The 22,180-nt window shown below is 43.5% G+C and overlaps 2 protein-coding genes and 1 long non-coding RNA gene across 4 annotated transcripts in view; 1 reads left to right on the plus strand and 2 right to left on the minus strand.

Annotated features, from left to right (window-relative positions):
• Window positions 1-22,180, minus strand: part of PDZK1 (PDZ domain containing 1) — a 338,251-nt gene that overhangs the window by 49,902 nt on the left and 266,169 nt on the right. The window lies entirely within an intron of this gene.
• LOC133269551 (uncharacterized) lies at window positions 3,654-11,837 on the plus strand. Of its 2 annotated transcripts, none has more exons than XR_009743491.1 (3): window positions 3,654-4,113; window positions 4,303-4,404; window positions 7,452-7,643. It is a non-coding gene; the product is annotated as an uncharacterized LOC133269551 (long non-coding RNA). The 2 variants fall into 2 exon arrangements; XR_009743490.1 differs by lacking the exon at window positions 7,452-7,643 and adding an exon at window positions 11,524-11,837 and having other exon boundaries at window positions 3,720-4,113.
• Window positions 14,270-22,180, minus strand: part of HTR1F (5-hydroxytryptamine receptor 1F) — a 110,319-nt gene continuing 102,408 nt past the window's right edge. Inside the window, exon 3 of the mRNA XM_061453961.1 lies at window positions 14,270-19,551. Within this exon, the coding sequence (XP_061309945.1) occupies window positions 18,395-19,495 (1,101 nt within the window). The 5' untranslated portion in view covers window positions 19,496-19,551 and the 3' untranslated portion in view covers window positions 14,270-18,394. The remainder of the gene's footprint in view (window positions 19,552-22,180) is intronic.

A 22,180-nucleotide genomic window follows, 5' to 3' on the forward strand; every position in this document is an offset into this window, starting at 1 on the left:
CTGAAAATTTTGTTTACTCATTCTATTCTCTCAGCGGCCAGTAAGTACCACTGACCAAACAAAGGTAAGTGCTTTTCAGACTGATTTTGTCCGACTGCTGCCACAGTCTAACAGAGCTTCTATCGTCACCGTGTAGTGTTCATGTCTAGCAGTGTTTATATTTTGGATTTCTATGTGTATATATGAAAAAGAAATCTTGGACAACCCCCCTGAAATGCTTTCTGTGTTAGATTTCTCTCTGAAGTATACAACCCCCTCTTCCGTGCAAAACAAGTGGCCACATGCAGAATGTGCTTAGTACAGAAATGTCTTGTACTCTCTTCATCTCTTGTGTGAGAGGAATATTACCTAAAACAAACCTGGGTGAGACAGCTACTGAAAAGCTCTGGCCTGACTGCTTGCCTTTATCTCCAACCTCCCCAAAACAGTCAAATAGGGAAGGTTAGAATTGAACACCACCAGTTACTGTAATGATAGGGCTGCCTCCTTAATCAGGCTGCTTAGTACCTGAAGAGCTATGAGACCTTTATGAACACTGCCTCTCTCCAGGTCTGAATGTCTACCAGCTGTGCTTACTATCACATTCTTTATCATTGCCATTCCTGTGTAATCAACAGTGATTGCCTATCTCATGGTGCTACATACAGCAAAAATAAAAATGTATGCATATATGCAGACATCTTTATGCATATATACATTTCTCTCTGTGTGAAGCTGTGACTATATACACAAAAAGTTATGGTTCTTCCCTGAGAAATTAATTTCTTAATTTCCCATCAACAGAACATATCATTATATATCAATGTTGTGAAAGACCCTATTAGACAGACAGACACATGAGGGATAAAATTAAAAGTTGCTGTGGAAACCATAACCTGAAATAAGTCCTTCTCTTCTGCACTCAAAGTCCCAGTCTTTTTCTTCTATTAGAATACTGTTTGCATGTAATTTCTTGCTTTAGGAAAAGGAATCTGAATTGCTGATACACAAATGGAAATGCCATCTGACTGTGACTGTAAAGTGTATCAGGTTAATGGATTCCCCCCCCCCCCCACCGCCCAGTTTTTTCATTTCCAGTGAGTATTTTAAGCCCTTCGCTTGCCCTGGTACCAGTCTGGTGTAAGGCAGAAAAGATTTTAATCCCTGTTGGTCATTCCTGCCCATCTATGACCTGCTGCAGAAGTTTTTTGGAACTGTTGATATTATTGCCTTCACTGCAGTTAATTTTGATTAGGAAACAGCTTGGGGTAGGGTATAGAGGAGGGAAGAAGGAAGAGTAAAGAAAGATATTAAGGCACAGAGGAAATGCTTTGCTGAAAAAGAGCATTCTTTAGCACCCAGTGGCAGCTGTTATCATCCCTCCATAGCACGTTCTTAGAAAATCACATTGCAAATGTGGCTTGTCAAATAAGCAAAAAGTGACTTGAGCTCTGTACGTACCAACTGCTTTGGTACTGGAGGCTTGATCATGCTAAAGCTGGCGTCCGTGCTCCATCCTTGAGATTCTTCTGTAGCTGTTATTTTCTGTACTCGTCTGTTGGCAAATTCATTCACACAGTGTTAGCCTGGGTCAGGAATGTGCTTTTGAGAAGAAACTCCCGATGGTCTGTGCTTACTCTGCTGGGTTCTTACTGTCAAGCAGCCTTGGAGCACACAGCAAACATGGCATCTTTTCTGATGGAGCTAAAACAGAATAGGCACCCCAAGAATAGGCACCTAATGCTCTCCAGCCACTAATGGGTGTTCAGTTCACAGGATCAGACTAGAACCAGCCCAAAATAAAATCCCCCCAACCCATGCTCTTCTCTGTCATATCACTCCTAAGCCACACAGCTGATGAGATAAACATAGCTTTTGTTAAACAAGCTCTTCCTGCAGTGTGATATTTTTTTAAAATCTGCTTTATATGCAAGAAATAACTTGAGCATCAGCTCCAAGAAGGCACTGAAAAATACAGATCCGCAGTGCTCATGTATTGAAGATCTCTTTTGACGATTACACAAAGGATGTGCATGGAAAGGATGGGCCAAATAGCAAATATGCTCCTGTTATGAGCTTTTCTGTTTAGGAAAAAGCATTACATCCAGATACTTCTGGTGACCTGCTAACCCTGGATTGCTCAGCAAGAAAACATATAAGACCTGTGGTTGCATGCAGGCATTGCTGCCAGCTAAGCCTCACAAATTTTGTTCACAAATGCTGAAATACCATAAAGGATGATATAATATCAATCTATCTGTGCAGTTCCCTGAAAATGCATGAGTCCCATTTGGTTTATTCAGTAATAAAGGGAAAAAAAAACCAAACCAAAACTGGCACAGAACTTTTAGTGTTATCACACAACAGCTTGCTTTTAAAAAGCCATTGTGCTTAAGTGCAAAATGAGAATTAGCATATCTACATCTACTAGAGCCAATGTTAAGACCAGTCCCAGCTCTGGAGTTCACCCTCAAAAAACATTTTATATACACACACTCTCTGATTTTTTTGTCCTTCCAGTTCTAGTGCCATCAATGCAGAATTCAGACCTGGTGGAAACTGAATTTACTCTGAACCAGTATTTGGCTCCTTTATGCTACCTTGTAAGTTGAGTGAGGAGCTGGCGGTGAAAGAAGCTAGCCTAGGCATTGTGAAATCCTACTCTCCTTTAGGAATACAGAAATGACATCCTGGAGGTGGTTCTAGGCTATTCTAACTTTGTATATGGGTGTACATGGGTGGTATGGAATACCCCTTTGGCCAGTTTAGGTAGGGCGTCCTGTTTCTGCTTCCTCCTGACTTCCCATACCCCTCCTCACTGGCAGAGCATGAGACTGAAAAAGTCCTTGATCAGAGTAAACATTACTTAGCAACAACTAAAAACATCGGTGTTATCAGTGTTGTTCTCAGGCTAAAGTTAAAACCACAGCACTGCACCAGCTATTAAGAAGGAGAAAAATGACTGCTACTGCTGAACCCAGCACACATGGCTAAGAAGTATGTGGTCAATAGGAGACAACAGACATGCCACATGCCTATGTATTTACACCAGGCAAGTGTATTGCAGGTGATGTGCAGAGAATGAAACTGATGATGACATCAACTGCATCAAGGTGGAACAGAAGCAGTGATTATTACATGACAAAGAGCAGTCATGTTGGAAATGTACTGTACAAAATGGTAGAAAAACTGTTTAAAGGTAGTGGAGGAGTAGCCACTAGGAGAATCATATTTTAAAGATGTTAAGAAATTATTAAAAAAGTGATAACACAGATAATGTAGATTAGTTATGATTAAAATCATTTTAGAAAAGGATGTCAAAGGGGGCTCTTCTGGGATAGACTAGGGAGTTGAATTTGAGTATGAACAAAGAATTATTTAATGCTATTAGAAAGAGAAATACTCCTGAGATCTGTACCACAGGAAATATTAATTTCTTAGTCATCAAGACTGAAAACTACTGGCAATCATACACCCTGGGTCTGACAATCAAAAGATCTGTTTAACTGAGCAGTGGGTGAATCAACAGAGGAGGATACTACTTAAAATTTTGTTTCTCTGACTAACATTAGCAACTTAAAGGAGATGGTTGTAGGAAAATATCCTCAAGTGAGCAAGTGAGGTTGATATGATCTGGAACGTGGGTCTGTGACTCTTACTTTAAAAAGGGAGGGAACTAAATGGTGAAGAATGAACCAAGAAACTCAAGATTTCATTTTAAATGAAGCCTGGCATTTCTTTATGTAAAAGATGTAAAGCTCTTGGGGACTTCTGTTCTAGAGCAAAGGAAAAAATAGCCTCAACCAGCTCTGGAAATAAAGACAAATTCACTTAAAATGGACATTAGGAACACAGAGGTACAAGGGCCATCTCTCCCCATCAGTTTGCCCTGCAGAGAGACCTGTCTTAAAGATCAAGAAGCTCAGGGAGAAAGTGGAAATTGCTGGCAGCTCTGCTAAGGCTGGTCTTGCAAAATACCTTCAAATGCTAAGCAGTGGGTTTCCTCGGGCTGTGTGCAAGGAGAAGAGTTGTGGTGGGAACAGCCCTGAGCTTCAACATCCTCATCGTTTGGGAGAGCCAGGGGATCCTGTGGGGCTTGTGTTTGTAACTGGAGTTACACACAGTCAGTGCTCTGTAAGTAGAAAAGCGGGGGGGGGGGGGGGGGGCATGTGTGACAACCATCACAGAGAAACTGCTTGATGTGCACCTTCACAACAGAGGATTCAGCAGGTGGGTGGGGAGAGATGGAAATTAACAAATCTGTCTTGATGCAAGGCAAGCATACAAGATGGTTCCTATTAAATTTTTGTGTCTGTTCCTTAGGAATAGGGATAAATGCCTCACCTGCCTAGGGAGGATGTACTTCTCCTCAAATCCTGTAGTGGCTGTATCTGGATCAGAAAACAGTTGGCTCTGATGATTATGGTAAGAGCTGATGTGGGTGGCTTTGCTTGACCCATGTCTGATAGATCACACCCCTTTCTCAGGATGCCAAGTGGTAATCAGTGTTATCTTAGACTACTGTTGGATGGACAGAGTGAAAATTTGACTCTGGACTTCCAAAGAAATATGCTTAACGCTTCATACAAAATTCCCTTCTGTGAATCACTTCTCATTTCCTGGTATCTCTGACAAAACAAGCTGAGTACAGCATTGCTCATTCTCACTGATTACTTAGCCTCTGATCTGTTTGTGTTTTGTTTTACCTTAAATTCCACCGGTTTGTGTCCTAGTTTTTGTGTCTGGTTTACTCTGTGACAGTAGAAGCAATCTGATATTCTTGGGTTTTAAAATAATTGAAAACTCAGTGAGCCTGGACACCATAGCTGTAAATGGCAAGGTAAAAGATTCCCAATTGTACTATTTTCTGGAGCCTTAACCATGATTTTGAACAGTCAGGGTTAACAATAAACATACTAGCTACAAATAATTAATACCTATATATTCTTTTAGAAAATCTCTACTCTAGACCCTGCACTTCTATGCCAAAGGAGCTCCCATGCTTGTTTCCTGAGCTTAACATTTTTCAGGCTTTTAAAAATGCTATAATGAAGCCTAAGAAGAGGTAAAATAATGATATGGTAAGTGAGAAGACTTAGGTTTAATTCTTTGTTGCTGTTTTCTTTTGTGATCTCGGGCAAGCAATTTCTATTTGATTCTTCATCTGTAACTGAGTACAATAGCACTTCTTTGTTTTTCCTGGAGCTGCATTATTTTAATCACTGTAAAAGACAATGAAGAGCTTAGACACTACAACAAGGGGGACTGTGTTAAATACAACACCTCAACAGAAGTAGAAAAAATCCACTCTGAGGCTCCTGATATTTAAGGCTCGACTGTTTAATATTTCTATCAGTTTGTCCTGCCCTCTGTAAACATGAGAGGTGAAGATACCAAGAACTCTGCATCTCAGTGGGTTAAAGACCTGAACCCTGCTGCTGAATCTAACTTTGGTCTTGCTAATACAAATATCTTTTTGACATTTAATCTTAGATGTTGAAAAAGACTATAAAAACCTACACAGCTGTGAAATGGAACAGTGGGATGAACTTGCCTTTTCTGTTTGTTTGTTAAAATAGGAAATAAGGCACTTAATTAATTGCTTGATTTTGTAGCTAGATTGTTACAGCTTGGTCCTAGTAAAATATTCAACCAACTTAGAAAAATTAGAGATTAGTAGATCAAGAAGGAAATTGCACAGCACATTGGTCCTCCATAGCTATAACGGCTGTCCACAAAAGATGCTGGCTAACACCTTTGGATTTGATGAACTTAAGGCAGAAGCAGCCTGAAAGAAAGAAATTGCCCTGCCATCTCTGCACAAAACAGTGCCCTGACAGAGAAAAACGCTGGCTGACAGCACTGTCATTTAGATAAATGTCTGGTTTATCCACAGGTTGTTTTTCTTTAATTCCCATTCTCTTTGGGAGCACTCTTTAGTCTTTTAGGGACAGTGTAATAACTGTATTTCCGTACTTTCCTACTTTATGCTTGAAAAAAATGTAGGTGCTCAACTTTGCTCTCTTGGCACACTTGCAAATGTGGAAAACATGAATTTGCAGGCAGTGACACTGCAAGTAGGAGCTATGTATCAGATTATGACTGTCTTGTGGTCTGTGAAGCTTCTCTGGGCAAAGCAGTGGGCCACCTGTGAAGATGTGGGTGGTACCAACATGATGAGACAGAAGAGAGATGGTGGGGGTTGGAGCAAAGAAACAACTACAACGTGGGGGGATACGGTATGAAAGGAGGAAATAGAAATACACGTCTTAAAGAGCAGGGGAGAAATGATAGCACAAATGACAGGCTTCTGCCTGATTATTTTGCATTTGTGTTTCAGGTAACTTAGCAATACTTTAAATGCATATACAGCCAGACCAGAAAATGTATTCCTGAGGGAAGTGATACTTGTCATGCCTCTTCCTGGCAACAAGGACCAGAGTCATCCAGATCATATTCATTCTGGCCTGCTCTGCATTATTCCCACAGCATGATGCTAAGCAAATTGCAAGCTGTACTAATTGGTCAGCAGGGGATTTCCTTGCACAAAAAAAGGCCCTCAAAAGGCTCAGAAGTGCCCATACTTTAACACAGCTTAATGACAGCAGGCTCTACAGGAGCTGGTGCTTGTATTTAAGTGGAGGAGGTACTGTAAGGATACAGGTCTGGCAGCTTCCTTGGCCGTGTGTGTGGGCTGGCCTTTCCCTTCCGGCTGTGATCTTAGCCCTGGGGACTTGAGAGCCAGCATGTTACTGCAGCAGCAGACAGGGGAGACCAGCTCAGCTGAACAGAGACAGACCTGTTGGCAAGGTGCTCTCCCTAGGTTCTGGATTGTGGGTTTCACTCTTTCTAGTTATGGTTCCAGAGGCATTCAACAGTCTGGCTTACCATAAGTCTTCATTTTCTTTTTCTGGGGCTTGGGGAAACTGCTGTCCTTACCTCTTTTAGATCATTAACTTCATTTTACCTTAGGGTCTGTGACAGATACCTTCCGTAATGTAAAGAAGGTAGCTCAGTTTTTATCTGTGATCTCCTGCAATGCTGACACTATTGTTTGAACTTCTTGCCCATTTTGGCAAGGAAGCTCTGGGAGATGCATTTGAGCAAGGAGCCCTCCTGTGCTAGAATGTTTGACTGGGTATGTCATATAGTGACAGAAAGAAATACACTGGGACTGGGGAACATGAGAAGGAATTGACCTCATATTTTCTGATTGTATGGTGGAATGTTACAGGTAGAAAAGAGTCTCTGTGCTATTTTTGCACCAAACAAATGTGAAGTGCAAAAAGTCCTACCCATGCCTTCCTGGGCTACTGAATAGAGGATGTGGTTTACACCACCTCATGACCACAATGAATGCAAAGATACTGTTTGTACAGCTTCCTAAACAACCTGAAAATGTGAGTTCTCTGGTATTTTTTCTTTAGGGCATCTGAATCTTTGTAATTACCCAAGTCCTACTTCCTTTACAGCAATATATCCTGCAGCAGAAGTGAATGAGATGGGATCATACTGTCACTGTGTATTTCCATGATAAATGCAGCACAGATAATTCTAAACGGCCTCACAATTCTTATGAAAGATTAGCAGTAGTCTTTAGTTTGATTTTTTTTTCCTTCTTTTCTTCTTCCTTTAGAATTCAACAAAACTTGGAAAAGGAAAGAAATTTCCAGGTCTGGCGACACTTTTTCTGTATGGCAGTGAAAGAATATGTGTTACAGAAAAAAATGAGAAGAGATGTTGGCAGAGGCACAGGAGTCAGAAAATGTGTGATAATTTTCCTTTATGCTCCCTAAGCAGCTCAAGTGGCCCCTGAACTGCCTATATTAAAAATAAATGTAAATTAAAATCAAGCTGCAAGTGAATTGCACAAGCAGTTCTAGGTTCACTTTTCCAGTAACAGGAATGGAACTGGACAGCTGACAGAGGCCAACTGAGCACTTGGGTATAAATCAGTGATTAGGCAATGCAAGAGAGAAAATTCCTTAGCATGAAAAATACTAGGGAATTAAGAGTCCCTTCAGTTCCTGAGTCATCCTTTTGCTCAGAAAAGGTCTGCCATCACATACCCCCTTATCTCATCATTTCTGACTCTGGAAAGGATTCTTTATGATGTTTCCACTCTATGTTTTTGTATTTACATTTATGTGGCCTATGCGTGTTTCTTTTTTTACCTTTCCCAATCCCAACGTTGAGACGTTAAAGCTTCTCTACTCCGTACCTGCAGTTTTCATTGATACTACATCCAAATCACACCTCAGCTGCTCCCAAAGATTTTTGTTTCAATTGTTATAATCCTCTTTTCCAAAGCTGGCTAGGGGACCCTCAACCAGGACTTCCTGCAAGTGCTTGACTTTGTCACATAGCAAACTCTTCAGTCCATTTTCCTCTACCCTTCCCTAGTGTGATTTGGAAAGAACATAGCAAGGACATTTATTAAACATTTTCTCCTTCCTGCCTCTATGTTCTTACTGTATTTTAATGCATTTCTTCTCTGTATTTCCATTCTGCTCCATTTGCTACCCTCTCTGTTGAAACCAGTCATAAAAAGCCAAAAACTATGTCATGATTGTGTTGCTGTCTGAGTTTCAGGCAGTTAGACAATATTTATTGATGGCAGTACACATCCTGGGCTGTAATCCCACATCCACTGGTGTAGTCAGCTCAGAACAGGGTATTCCAGATGCAGTCCATCAAAGAGGGAAGACAAGAGTACAAACTCCTGGGCTGCTGATCTTGCAAATTTGTCTGTCTTACATTATCCTGAAAACCTGGGTGATTTTTAATCATCTGCTGCCCAGTATCTCACCAAACCCAGGGGCCCTGTCAGTAACATTTAACAGAACATATATGAATGTTGTAAAACTTAAATGATGTTGAAGTATGAATAATTTCTCTTAGAATGAGACTTTGGTCACTAACCACTATACAGTTTCAGAGCATAGTTCTCCACTGTCCTGTGCTTTGCTTTGTTCTCTACACCAGTGCAGCATGAGAGGGGTTACAGCTTTAGGAAACAAGGGTGTTGTGGCCACTTTACACAGTACTGTGCAATAGCAAGAGCTCATGAAGAGCAACTGTGAATGAAACCTCTAGTCTGATAATCACAAACAAGTCCAAACCAGAAACAGTTACTATACTTGATATCATTACTTTAAATTGAGAGGTGCATTGCTGTTTCCTACACAACTGATATTGCTCAGGACTCCTTGAATTTAATCCTGAAATAAACCCAGTAACATACCACAAAAAAAGAGCCAGCTTTTCCAGAAGCCATCCTAGAAACTTTTAACTTGCTGCTGAAGCCTGTACTATTAGATGTTTATAAGGGAAGCTGATCCCTGGTGATTTGTAATTCCTCCCCCCTGCCATGAGTGATATTTCTGCACACCATTTCAAATGCCTTCTTGACCTGACCTTTGCTTGGGAGGTCTTACAGACATTGCTGAACTCTACAGATTTGTTAACTTTAATGGAAATGCCCTAGAGTCTCATTCAGCTTACACAATGTTAGAGACATAAACTACACGTGCCTTGAAGCAGCACTGAGAGGAAGCAAATGTCATGTCCCCTTCTCCTTCACAAGAAACCTCTGTTGCCGCTGGTTGTCCCAGGAGCCTCATGTGGCAGAAGTGAGCGTTAACTCAGAGAAAAGCTGTGCCACAACTTTGTTCCCTTCGCCCACCTACCCAGCTTTCAACCTGCTGGTGATGAGAGGAATAGTAATGGACTAAGGAAAGAATTAAGAGTTTTCTTCAAACTATACATTGTCTTAACCTAGAATAGGGAACACATATGCTCTTGTTCTTGCCAGTTAAACTATAACCCAGAATAGAATAGGTAGCTGAAACACATTGTTTAAAATCAGAGACCCTTTTCCCTCAAGAAGATGAATGTCTGACAGGAATTTGTTTCAACAAGTTTCCGTAAGACTTGAGGTTGCCAGCTGGGGAAACTGTGCCAAGGGTGAAAAGTGCACTGCGAGGAAGACTGCTTACTTCATCTTGAAGACCCCTGCCTGTGACCATTGGAGGGCAGTGTGCAAGCACCAAAAAGGGAGGACACTTATGATAATAAGTACCTAAACTACTTATAATATCCCCGCCGAACTCTCGGGGACCTAATGAATATGTATGTTTGCATATAACAAATATCCATCTTGTTGAGCTCATGGTGTGTGAGTTAGGAGGAGCGATCCCCCTCACACCCGGCGCCGCAATAAACATACCTGCTTTATAACTCTTTGTGAGTTCTGAAGTTCTGTTTCATAAATCACTGGGTGCTCTGTGCCTTCTCTTTGGTTATCATCCCTTATATTCTGCGTACGGTCATCAACCTTCCACTGAAGAGTCTTCCTGTTGTGTGTGTCTGTGTGTACCTAGGTGCAGCAAGTCTCTAAATTTCTTACCAGTGATCAAGCCCTAACGATGGGGAGTGCAGGCAGATACATGGGGTCTGAGAACCTTGCCAGGAAGTGATCCCATTCTGATGTTTACTAACTTGTTGGTCCCCTGTTGCTACCAGGCGCTAAATCCCCACCCCAGGGTGCTCCCACAGAGCTATGGCCGCCACGGGGTAGGCCTGCAGAGCTGTGCTGGGTGAACCCCTGGTCAGCATGGGCAGCGTGGAGTGGGGCTTTCCAACGAGGAGGTCCCGCTCTCCCCGTGGAGCGGACCCTGCGGGCGGACAGACCACAGCGGGCGCGGGCGGAAAACAGCTCAGTCGCAGCGAGGAGTCAGCCGCACCTGGAGGACGAGACCCCAAGCATATGGGGCGGTTCCGGCGTCTGGCTGCCGGTGGGGAAGGGCAGGGGCGCAGCAGGGCCTGTGCCGTAAAGTAGCGGCGCGGCGGAGGCGGCCGGGCAGGTAGGCCGCGCAACTGGGACCGCTAGGGGGCCTCGCCCGCACGGGAAACGGGCGCCCGCCGTCCTGCTGGGCCTGGCGGCTGCGGTGTAGCCGGAATCGGGGCTTTGGTTCCTGGAGAGGGCGTGAGGACATGGCTTGGGGCTTTCTCCCGCATGGGTGCTGCAGCTGCCCGCACCCAGCAGAGCGAGTGCTTGGGCTGTTGGCTACACCCTTCACAAAGCATCTGGTAGCTGAGGCAAAGCTGCTCTGCTCCTGGAGAGCTTCCCTCTGAACAGGGGCCAAATCCAGCCCTTGGTGAAAGCCTGCTCTGGCTTTTATCCTCTCTGACACTTCTTCCATCTGTGCTGTATTTCCTTGTCTGCATGTTGGTCTGTAATGCATCACTTCTTTGGTTTTCCTTGTACAGCTGAGAAAAGGCAGGAAAAGTTACTGTTTCATAGCCTTCCTCAACCCCCTGAAGGACCTTTAAATCAGCCCTTTGGTCCAGTAGCACAAAATAAGCCAAACTTTCTACTCTCACCCTTCATTCACAGTGTGCATTGTGGTGTGGGTAAGAACAGGCCATGGAGTGGGCTGATTAGAAGGGGTGGTTCAGAGGAGTGCTACTTGATTTATTCTCTGTTGAATCTAGACTGCTTAGTTTTGGGTTTTTTTTTTTTGTTTGGTGCTTTGTTTGCAGGTTTGGAGCTGGGAGGGTGTTTCAGTTGTTTATTGTTCACCAGTCAAAGAAGAAAGAGAAGCGGTGGCGTAAATTGGTTGTGAAGTGCTTTAACACTATGTTCAGTGAGCTGGAGGCACAGTTGAAGGCCAGGCAGCAGGGGTTGGAGAGGATTGTCATATACCAGGGTGTTCAACAAGGAGAAACAGGAAACATGGTAATGGTTTGACTTTGTGTAACTTGTATTTGTGGAACATAAAGCAAGCTGAGGATATATACCAGGCCATATCTAAAGCAAGGGAAAAGTCTCCATTCAGCGCTCTTCCTGAGCTCAAGGTAGCTTTTGAGCAGTGTTGAAATGTGGATAAGATTTGAAAATATGCGCTTTGATACTACTCCAGTTTTCTCTGCTGTTTGTAGCCTTTAAATCTTGGTACTTGTAATTCACCAGTCTCACTGGCTGTGCGTGCCTGGTCTGAACAGTATTGTTGCAGTAGTCTTCAACAGCGATCATGTGCGCCCAGATGTAGTGTGCTGTACTGAGCTTCTGTGGGGTGGAGATGGCAAACCAACTTTCTCTCCCTCTCTCAACTCCTAGGAGGTGCCAGGCAGCTTTCAAGTGAAGTGGTACTTCTGTTTGTTGGATCTGAGCTGTGATGAGTTCAAGCAAGTTTATTTCAAGTCTGCCTGGCTCTGTAAGGAGAAAACTGCCCAGTCTTTTCTTTGCCTGTTCTCCCCCTTCTTCCCCATTTCTGATTGATATTTATGTATGTGAAAAAAAAAAAAAAGGTCATGCTTACCTGTAATAGATATATTTTGCTTGGAAAACTGTTTTGGGTTCAAAATGACTGCAGTTTACTTGCTGTCAAAGTAAATGTGGATGAAAAACACAACCTGAAAACCAGCTCAGAGCTGAGCTCTATCATGACAGAGCATGCAAACCTTGTACTGGCCCAACACAGAGCTGATAAGGTAGTTCAACATTGTCCTGCTAGACATGCTGGAAAGGCTGAAAGAGCCCAGATCAGTTAGCTGCAGGACATTAAGGGACTGTTAATATGTGGTTAAAGTCCCCTTGCTAGGGAAGGTGGGCCAGACACTGGATTGCTCTTTGTTTTGGTACTGGTTAGTACTAAACTGACTAAGTTTGCTAAGTCTCCTTGAAGAGATCTCTTTTTGCATCTGGCTGGGGAGCAGTGCTGGTCTGTGTTGAGCCCACCTGGCCATGGGTCAGTTCAGACTGTTTCCTGGCTACTTCCAGAATAAGAGATGGATGTGAAATAGATGGATGTTGGTTACTTTTGCTGTGGATAATGAAACTTCTTTGCTCCTCCTGGTTAACTGTGTGTGTGTGTAGCAACTATCTTTTGGTGTTTGCCAGACTAGAAACAACTGGAATGCAAATTGCCTGATTTCTTATTTCATGGCTGTGGACTGTTTTATGCAGCTTTGTACTGTGAAATATGGGAAACCAGGCTTAGCCAAAAGTGAGTTGCCTAGCAGACGCTTACTGTCATACAAATTAGCCACAGCTTTTGCATCTTGGAGTGCTGCCAGCAGAGCTAGCTATTGCATTAAATGTCTACTACCAGTCATGATCTAAACTGAAAGCGAGAAGATTAATTGCTCTTCTAGCATTATCTTAGCAGTTAGCACTTTTTGTGGTGTTAAACATGTTTTTCCTCTTTAAACCCAAACCGCAAAATACTGCTCTCAGTTTCAAACCAGTGAGTGTATGGGAAGAACAGGAAAAAAAAGCAATTAAGTATAAGTATCACACATGTATAAGAGCTATCTTGCTTTAAAGTGGAAAGGGAAGCTAATTGTTTTAGTGCTGCCCATCTGGTATGTAACAACAAATACCTTCAAAACTATAGTTTCAGGAAATATATGCCTTAAAGAGTGGATACAGTTTACTTGAGCTACTAGTGGGTACTACACAATAGCTTTCAATAACTATTTTCTTTGACTTTATTCTGCCTCAACCAAGTAAATTAATACATAATTGTACTAATGTAGTTTGACTAAAGAAACACAGTACTTTTTCCTTGCCTAGAAATATTTCCGTCTGAAATTTTCCCGAGTTGCAAAGTTCTTAAGAAGTAACTCACTTGAACAAGAAATAAACAATGTTGGAATTTTGGAAACTTCAATAAGCTGCTGAGGATATAAGGTTGTTTTCGGTAACTGATGTCTGTTGTAAGTGAAGAATTTGACACCAGAAAGGCTAGTTTGAGTTCTGTTGGTAACCTTGACTGTTCATACCAATGCTGCTGATTTCTGTTTCTGTTCTCTGTAAAATTTCTTCTTAGCCAAGCTCTGCATCACCAAGGCTTTCATTTCTGCACTTACTAAATGACAGATGGAAACGCTAGATCAAAGAAATGTTTATGTTTCTTCTAGAGGTTTAGCTTTCCTGATTGAGGAGGAAAGTGAGAAATTTGACCCAGGCTCCCCTGAGACAAATGAAAAATCCTAGAAAAAAAACTCCAAACCCTAATCTATTGAATTCATTTCAAAATTCTGCAGGGGAGGAGATAGCATCGTCTTGTTGTAATTTTTAGCAGTCCTGCTATTGGTAGTACTGTCCCTGTAGTGCAGCAGCCCTTTTTTGAAGAAGAAAATGAGAGCCACCAACAGATGCCATTTACTCCTTGCTTGTGTGTGGGAGTGTTTGTAAGTGCCTGCTGTGACCGAGTGACTGCTAACCCATTAGTTCTCTGCCTGAGAACAGCTACTCATGCACTGGCGCAGCTCTTGTTGCTACATGAGACATGGTGTTTGGTTTATCCTTAATCCTTACAGGGCTGCTACAAGAGTTTCCTGTCACTTTTCTTGCAGCGTTTACTCTTTGGTCTGTAGAGTTCAGAAAAGCCTGTTTCTTTTGTGCAAGGGAATCTGAAATGTAAAGGCCAAATGGTAATGTGTACTAGCCTAGAAATAATGTGCTGAGTTTGTAACTGCTGGAGAAAATAATTTGGCACATAGTTATTTCTGTATACCTCCCTAGCACCAAGAACAATTAGGCACCAGCTGAAGACAGTGACTGCCAAATCCACATTTGGATGAGGTGGGTGTTTCTGGGTGGTGCAGTCATGCGTTAACAAGTGTGACTGCCTCACTAAAACAAAAGTATATTTGTTTCCCCAAGACCTTTGTAGGGATATACCATCCTTAAGAGGAAAGGAAACTGATAAAGCATCTGGTGGGAAGGAAAGGTAAAGAAATGAGTACAGGATAATGAGGTGTATTTAACTGCTTGCTGTTAGCAAAATCCATCCACCTGAACTGGATATAATGTTCACAGCTGCTTCAGGAATTATTCTCTGTGAAAGCTGAAGCGGGAGCAGGTCAGCTGCTCCAAAGCCAGCTCTCTGGGTTTTAGAAGGAATCTAAACTGATGGGCGGATGGGTGGGCAGCAACCAGCAACAGGGAGAGCAGCTGAAGCAGGAGCAGGGATAGAGATCTAGGAAGCTTTGTGCAAACCCCAGAGCAACTGTAAGCCCCTTCCCTGCAACGCATGCACACAGTCTTCTGAGAGAGATAGGAAAAGGGCCATAGTTTGGTTTCTTTCTATTTGCTGAGTTACGACACAGAGCTACTTGCAAAAAATCTTAGTTCCAGTGCATAAAATCTTGCTTTCTCTTGCTCCTTGAATCCAGTGCTAAGCTCCAGTGGATACCTGTGTGCTTAACGGAGAGGGCAAAGCAAAATCCCAAGGAAATCTTAACCTTTATGCGTTTTGAAAGAGGAGCTCACTTTTTCTCTTAACACATCGCATACATGGCTAAATACTAGAGATTAAATGATCTTGTGTGGGGTTGTGTTGTTTGGCACAGTGGAGTCTGCTAGAGAACGAGTGATGAGTTGCAGTCAGACACAAAAAAATGATGGTCCACAAGCCGCAAGTACTTTTAATGGGATAACTACCTGCTCATTTGCTTAGATTTCTTGTGGTTGCATCTTCCACCACTGGGGTGTTGGAGGGTGAGCAGATACAGCTCAGCGCAAATGATATAAAAGAAACCACCCTGCATCTTGAGAAATGTTTAGCAGCTCAATTAGATTCAGAGTATAATACCATTAACAGTGCATAAATGACAGCTATTTTCTGTTTATCTACATATTGTTCCATTCTTGGACCTTTATCCATTATTATTTAAATAGGAGTATTTTAAGTATCATTTCTCCTCAAAAGCAACCCCTGTTTTTACTTCTGATTTGATTTTACATGACATTGTCAGACTTCGTACATGTAAGAGGATAAACAATATACTCTACCCTTCTGCAATCATAAACAGAGAAGCAGGGGAGACAAAGATAGATATCCTGCCCTAGATATCCAGTGCTATGACTGAGTACCCAGGAAACGTGAGAAACAGGTCTTCAATCTTAGATGTTTCAGTGGGGTTTTCTTTGCTGCTTTCTGCTACTCTGCTAATCCTTTTAGAAAGCTGAATTCCATGGCTTTTCTGGGAGACAGCAGAACACAGCTGATGTTTAAAGCAGTTTTTTCTTTCATCATAATGCAGCCATTGCCAAGGTCACGGGGGCTGCAGAGGCTGTGCTCTGACTGCAGTGGTAGGAAAGTGGGCTAGCTTGCACTGACCATCCACCAAATTCCATCCTGTCGCATCCTAATATCTTCAAAATTTAGCTGTGCTACTGCTGTGCTGGAGCTACATGGCATGACGAGCTTTCCATTAGATTCCTGGCTGGGTTAAAATCAACAATAAAGCAAATGCACTGTTTCTACTACTTGTGAATAGCATCTCATTTAGACCTTGATATGAAAGCAGAATACAGTAAGTTGCAAGTGACAGAAACAAATTAGCTCAATATTTCAGGTTTCAAACCTTGTCATCTTGCAAGAAACACCTCTGACAGCTGTTGTGTCAGCTGGTAGCTAGTGGGCAAAATATGAAGATTATTTAACTGCAGAGTTTGTAATACAGGGAAGGGGGAAGGGGAAGAGAACAATGACAGTGATGATTTCTTTCTGGGTTTTCTTGTCTAATGCAAACTACTGAAAGTCTCTTGGAAGAAGAACTGCAAAGACCAGTGAGTGATACCTTTCCAAATCTAACGTGTGCATAGTGGTCTTCTGTCTCAGCTTCTTTGAGATGTCCTTAAGCTGCTGGCTCAGGTGCCAAATCGGTGCTTTTGCAGGAGACTGCTGCTCCTGACAGTAGGGTTTGTAGTTCCTGTAAGGAGCTTCAAGTCCCTATTTCTGCTAGAAAGCACTGAATGGCTGGCAATAAACTCAGAGCCAGAGTCTTGCTGGCACAGCCTAGATCTGTTTGTCCTGAAAAGTGCAAAATCCATCCTTGGGTTCTGGTGTGGCTTTTAGCAGCTTGCCTGCACTTAGGGGTAAATGCCTACTTCCCTGTTAGTACCCTTAGCTGGTGGTAAACTTGCTTTGCTGGTTTTGAGGTGAGGGCTGTTCTTGCACTCAAAAGCGCTGTGGGCATGTAAATCGAAGGCTGGCATGTAAATCAAAGCTGGCCACAGTGCCATTTTTGAGGCCTTAGAAGGAGCCCACAAAGAGATTTGTTCATTGTGGTTACCTTTGACTGAACCAGGCTGGTCAGGGCTGGCTGGAGTGCCTGCAAGGTCCTTTTAGCTCTGCTGGGACTGGGGACATGGACTAAATGCTTTGGGGGAAGGAAGTGCCAGCCAGTGAGCACCCCACAGGATCCCCTGCCTAGGTGGGCACTGTGTACTGAAGTCACTTCCTCTGCCCTTACTGCAGAAGCTGCTGCACAACCTTTTCCAGGGACCCATGCTGCCAGTACCATGGTCGGTATCTGCTTTCTCACAGGCTTGGAAAGAGGGTGCACAGCCCTACTGCTTGAGGCAGCTGAGTAAAGAATTGGGGGACACCAGTCTTCTGAGCCAATGGAGGGCTGAACATGCTGAGCTGGAGCTGTTAGCCAAAGTTCTTCATTAGGTGGCACTCAACCAAACCTCACTAAGCCACCCAGTGACAGCAATGCTCTAGGGGCTCCTGCACAAACTGTGTGGCTGGGTTTGGTGCTGAAAGTCATATGAGCCGTGCCTCATAAGGTGTGTGAGGTAGGGGTGAGGACATGAAGAAAGGAGTCTCATGCATTTCTCCTTTCTCACATCTCCATTAGGAGGACCAGGTGCTCTTTATGAGCTTACCCTCCCTACATGCTACTGCACTGGTTTCTCAGAGCACCGGGCACTACGTGTACCCAGCTCACTGGAGGTGCCCCAGCTGTCTGGCTGTTTCCCTTGGTGCTGTGCCCACATCTCTTGTGGATGCACAGTGGCAGAGGGCTTGTAACACTGGCTGGCTATGAAACTAATAACCCATGAAAGCACCTCACCTGCTGCTGGAGTTCTCTGAGGGCAAAACACAGGCAAGTCCTTCATCTGCGGGAGAAAGCAGAGCTGCAGCTGCACTCAGCTAATCAACACAGGATGATGCTAGATATGTTTAAGTTACTACTCTTCCCTGGGAAAGGGTTGGCTCTGTGCTGCAGGCCTGTGCCAAACTAATAAAATCATGTCTTAATTCCAGGGTGTATCTTCTGTCTTATTTGTGATTAGGGTCTACTTCAAGTGTATATTTCCTTCATATTTAAGGTAGTACCTTAGGCTTCAAGCTAGGCAGCTGTGCAAATCCCAACTGGATTAGAGCCACAATATGCTACCTCTTTTTCCAGAGCAAAACTGACTGCAGATGATCCATCTCTTTAAAACTTGGGCAATTTATGCTCCCAGTGCTACTGATACAAAAAAGTCATCATGTAAATGAAGAGTCTCAGTGTTTTTTCTTAAATACAACAAATGTCATCTCAGTTATATAAATTTATACAGGTTAAAAACCCAGTGAGTATGTTCTCCTTATATGAACAAAAGCTCTTAAAGATATTGCCTACATCGCACAAGCTTCTGGAAGGCTTTCTTGAAATCTTCATTAAAGATTGTGTAGATTAGAGGGTTAATAAGGGAATTTATGTATCCCAGCCATGCTAGGAAATTAGACATGTCTTCCGAGATGTGACATCTTTCACAGGTATTAACAACTACTTCTTTTACAAAGAAAGGGAGCCAGCAGATCACAAATGCCCCTAAGATCAGACCCAGCGTAGTTGCTGCCTTTCGCTCTCTTGTGCTAGAGATTCTCTGTTTTTTCCAGGACTTCTCATGCTTAGATTCAGACCTGGGGCTTCGTATGGTGATACTGATTTTATCACAGTTCACCACGGGATCTGATGTCTTCTCTGCTGTGCTGGGCATTGAAACTGACTTGGTGCTTCTTTCACCTGCGTCCAAGAGCACTTGTCCATTTACCTCCTCCCTTACAATCCGGCTGACGCTTCTTCTGTGAAATGTCTTTGCTGCCTTGTATATCTTGTAATAAAGGATCAGAATCAAGGCCAGTGGGATATAGAAGGCGCCAAATGTAGAGTAAATGGTGGAAACAATGTGGTCGTGTTTGATGATGCATTCATCATCCCTGCTGGTTGTCTGGTGCCGCCAAAACAAAGGTGGCATGGAGATAAAAATGGATATGATCCATACCACTGTGATCATGATGCCAGCGTGCTTAGGTGTCCTTTTTCGTGCATATTCCACAGCATCTGTGATCGCTCTGTACCGGTCCAAAGCAATGGCGGAGAGATGCAAGATGGAACATGTGCAGCACGTAATGTCCACGCTCAGCCAGATGTCACACACCACTTGCCCCATGATCCAGGTCTCCTTTACAATGTAGACAATACTGAAGGGCATTACTAGGACTGCCACAAGGAAATCAGTCACTGCAAGTGAGCAGATTAGATAGTTGGCAGGGTGGTGGAGCTTTCTTGTTACAATTATTGCAGTCATCACAAGAGAATTGATGGCCGTTGTCATTAGTGCAAGCATAGATAGGGTAATGGAAATGAGAATCTTGGATGTTGCCCATTTAAATAATTCTTCTGATGTACCATTTTGTTCAGTTGAGTTTATTAAATCCATGTTCTTTTTTTAAAGGTGATCTTTATCAGTAGCAGTTCTTTATCAGTAGCAGTTACCTGTTGGAAAAGTAAAAACATTCAGAAAGTACATCCTAGAATCACAGAATCATAGAATAATTAGGGTTGGAAAGGATCTTAAGATCATCTAGTTCCAACCCCCCTGTCATGGGCAGGGACACCTCACATCCTTAGTCTCCAATCTGAATCTCTTGATTTTTGTCATCTTAAAAGACTATGGACCCCAAACTTACAAGACTTGTCACTGGAAATAATTTTGGATCCAGACAGATTTTCCTGGCTAGCACTGTGTGGGGGTGCTCTGCCTCCAGAATAGGGGCCTCCTTTTTCTCCTTGATCATGCTGTTGGGAAGGGCATGTTTGCATGCCAGGGGAGAGGAGCATCCTGTATTGCCTGAGATGGCACTGCCCTGTGGGGTGGTCCATGTTGCTGCACAAGGAACCAGACTTGTTCCTCAAGCAGGGCAGCAGCATCAGTGCAGCCCCTGGGGTGCAGAGCCAGCCCTCCTGCTAAATACTTACTCTGAATGGATTGCAGTCAAGTTTTGAAACTGGGTAAACTCACCCTGAAGTAAGTACTAATACTGCATTTAGGCACTCTCTACTCCACTAAGCAATGTAATGGCTCTTGAAAACTTTAATCCACAGGAAGCAGGCATAATACTTCTTTTCTGTCTAAAAACTCTCCCCATCAGTATATGAGTCCTCCCTTGTGTATAGATAAGCATGGGCTTTCTAAACAGGGATATAGTTTTCAAGAGAAAACAGAATCTTGAAACATTGCAGTACAAACAGGAGAAGAAACAGTTCCATGTGGAAAGGTTTCTTTTAGGCAGCTCTAAAATGAAACAGCTGGATATATTTTAAAGCTTCAAATGGTTGACTTATTGTCTAACTGAAATATTATACATAGAACCATAGACTGGTTTGGGTTGGAAAGGACCTTAGACATCATCCAGCACCAGCCCTACTGCACAGGCACAGACACCCCCCACCAGACCAGGTTGCTCCAAGCCCTGTCCAACCTGGCCTTGAACACTGCCAGGGATGGGGCAGCCGCAGCTTCTCTGGGCACCCTCTGCCAGCATCCCACTATCCTCACAGGGAAGAATCTCTTCCTAATGTCTAATCTGAATCTCCCCAGAGAACCCAGAGTAGAAGACGACGTGTGTGGTATCATGGAAGTTTTCTGTGTTCATCCAGTTGAGCTGTGTTTCCCCATCTTTATCAGTAGCAAGGCTGGAAGCCTCAGTTTGAAGCAGGACACGCTCCTCCACCAAATGGTTGCAAATCTTTCTGAGGTGAGCAATACCTGCTCAGTTCCCTGTGGATTTGTTTTTATTTCCTTGTACTCACTTTTAGAAATGCCTGAGCTGTTCCCCATGGGAAAACTTACTGAGACACAAGAGCCTACGAACAGTACTGCATCAGAGAGAAGGTCCATATGCCCAATACTTGGTCTCCAAAGAAGCCAAGCATCAGTGTCTAAAGGAAAGCCTATGAGCAGAGCAGGTCTACTTCTGCCAGGGTCCTGGGGGTGCTCAAAGGCCTCAGGGTCTGGGACCCATCTCCTCTGGGACCTCCACCCCACTGCCTCCTCCCAAAGGCCCAGGGAACATAGCTCGGCTTGGGGCCTTCTGTCCCTGCCTGAACCATGTAGCTGAGCCTTTCCCTGTCTCCCGGATGGGTCTGGGACCTTCATTGCAGACAGCTGCTCTCTTGGGTGGACCCCTTATACTTACGTCATCACTTGTCATGCAGAGCTGTTGGCATCACACAGCATAACCCATTCCAAGTCTAGTATAATCTGGTGTAGTACATTCCATTCTATCCCATCCTATTCTGCTCCATTCCATTCCATGCCATTCCATTCCATTCCATTGCTTCCCACTGGAGTCAGAAGGAGATTGTGATGCCTCCTAAGAGCCTGTGCCTTCCCTGTCTCCTGCCCGCACTCACTATTTAACAACTCCTCTCCTCTGTTGGATGACCCATGGCAAGGGTGTCACGCTTAAAGAACAGCAGCTCCTACACAAAAGCAGGTGAATTGCGGGTCCCAATCTGCACAGTTCAACCCCACACTTATTTTCTAAGCTTTCCTGCTGCTCCAGGTAAACCTGGGCTGGGTCTGCAGTCAAAGCAGCTGCAGAAACACCTCCCTGTCCAACTCTACACTCAGCTCCCCTCCCCGTTAAAGTCATGTTCCAGTTCTGGTTTGCATCAAGAAGGCCTTGTTATGGTGCTGAAGAGATCTTGGAGCAAGTGTCATTGCTGGTTAGGAGGGACAGAAAAAAGTTCTGTTTCACCTGCAGTTGCATCTTTCTTCTGTGCCACGCTGCAGGGACACATTCCATTTTTTTCCAGGCAAGCATTTACATGAGCTGGCTGCCAGCATGTCTGGATGCCTTCAACAGAACCTCCCCAGCACTACAGCTTTTCCTCTGGAGGATCTCTCCTGCCTTACATGCTTGGTGTCCCCATCTTTATTTCCATCACCATGGCATTTATTTTAACATACAAAGTGGTTAGGCCTCTGCCTGGTGGGAAGCAGTACAAAAGCAGCAGAAGTGTTGAGCTGTTTTACATAGCAGGGCAGACTGATAGGAAGAAAAGCTGCCAAACATTAAAATGGTAATAAAAGATGCGCATTAGCAACTGGGGATAAAAC

This window comes from Pezoporus flaviventris, unplaced genomic scaffold (assembly GCF_033815535.1).
Source record: "Pezoporus flaviventris isolate CSIRO_AGI_PZ_B2104156 unplaced genomic scaffold, CSIRO_AGI_Pfla_v1 ptg000015l, whole genome shotgun sequence".
Taxonomy (NCBI): Eukaryota; Metazoa; Chordata; class Aves; order Psittaciformes; family Psittacidae; genus Pezoporus; species Pezoporus flaviventris.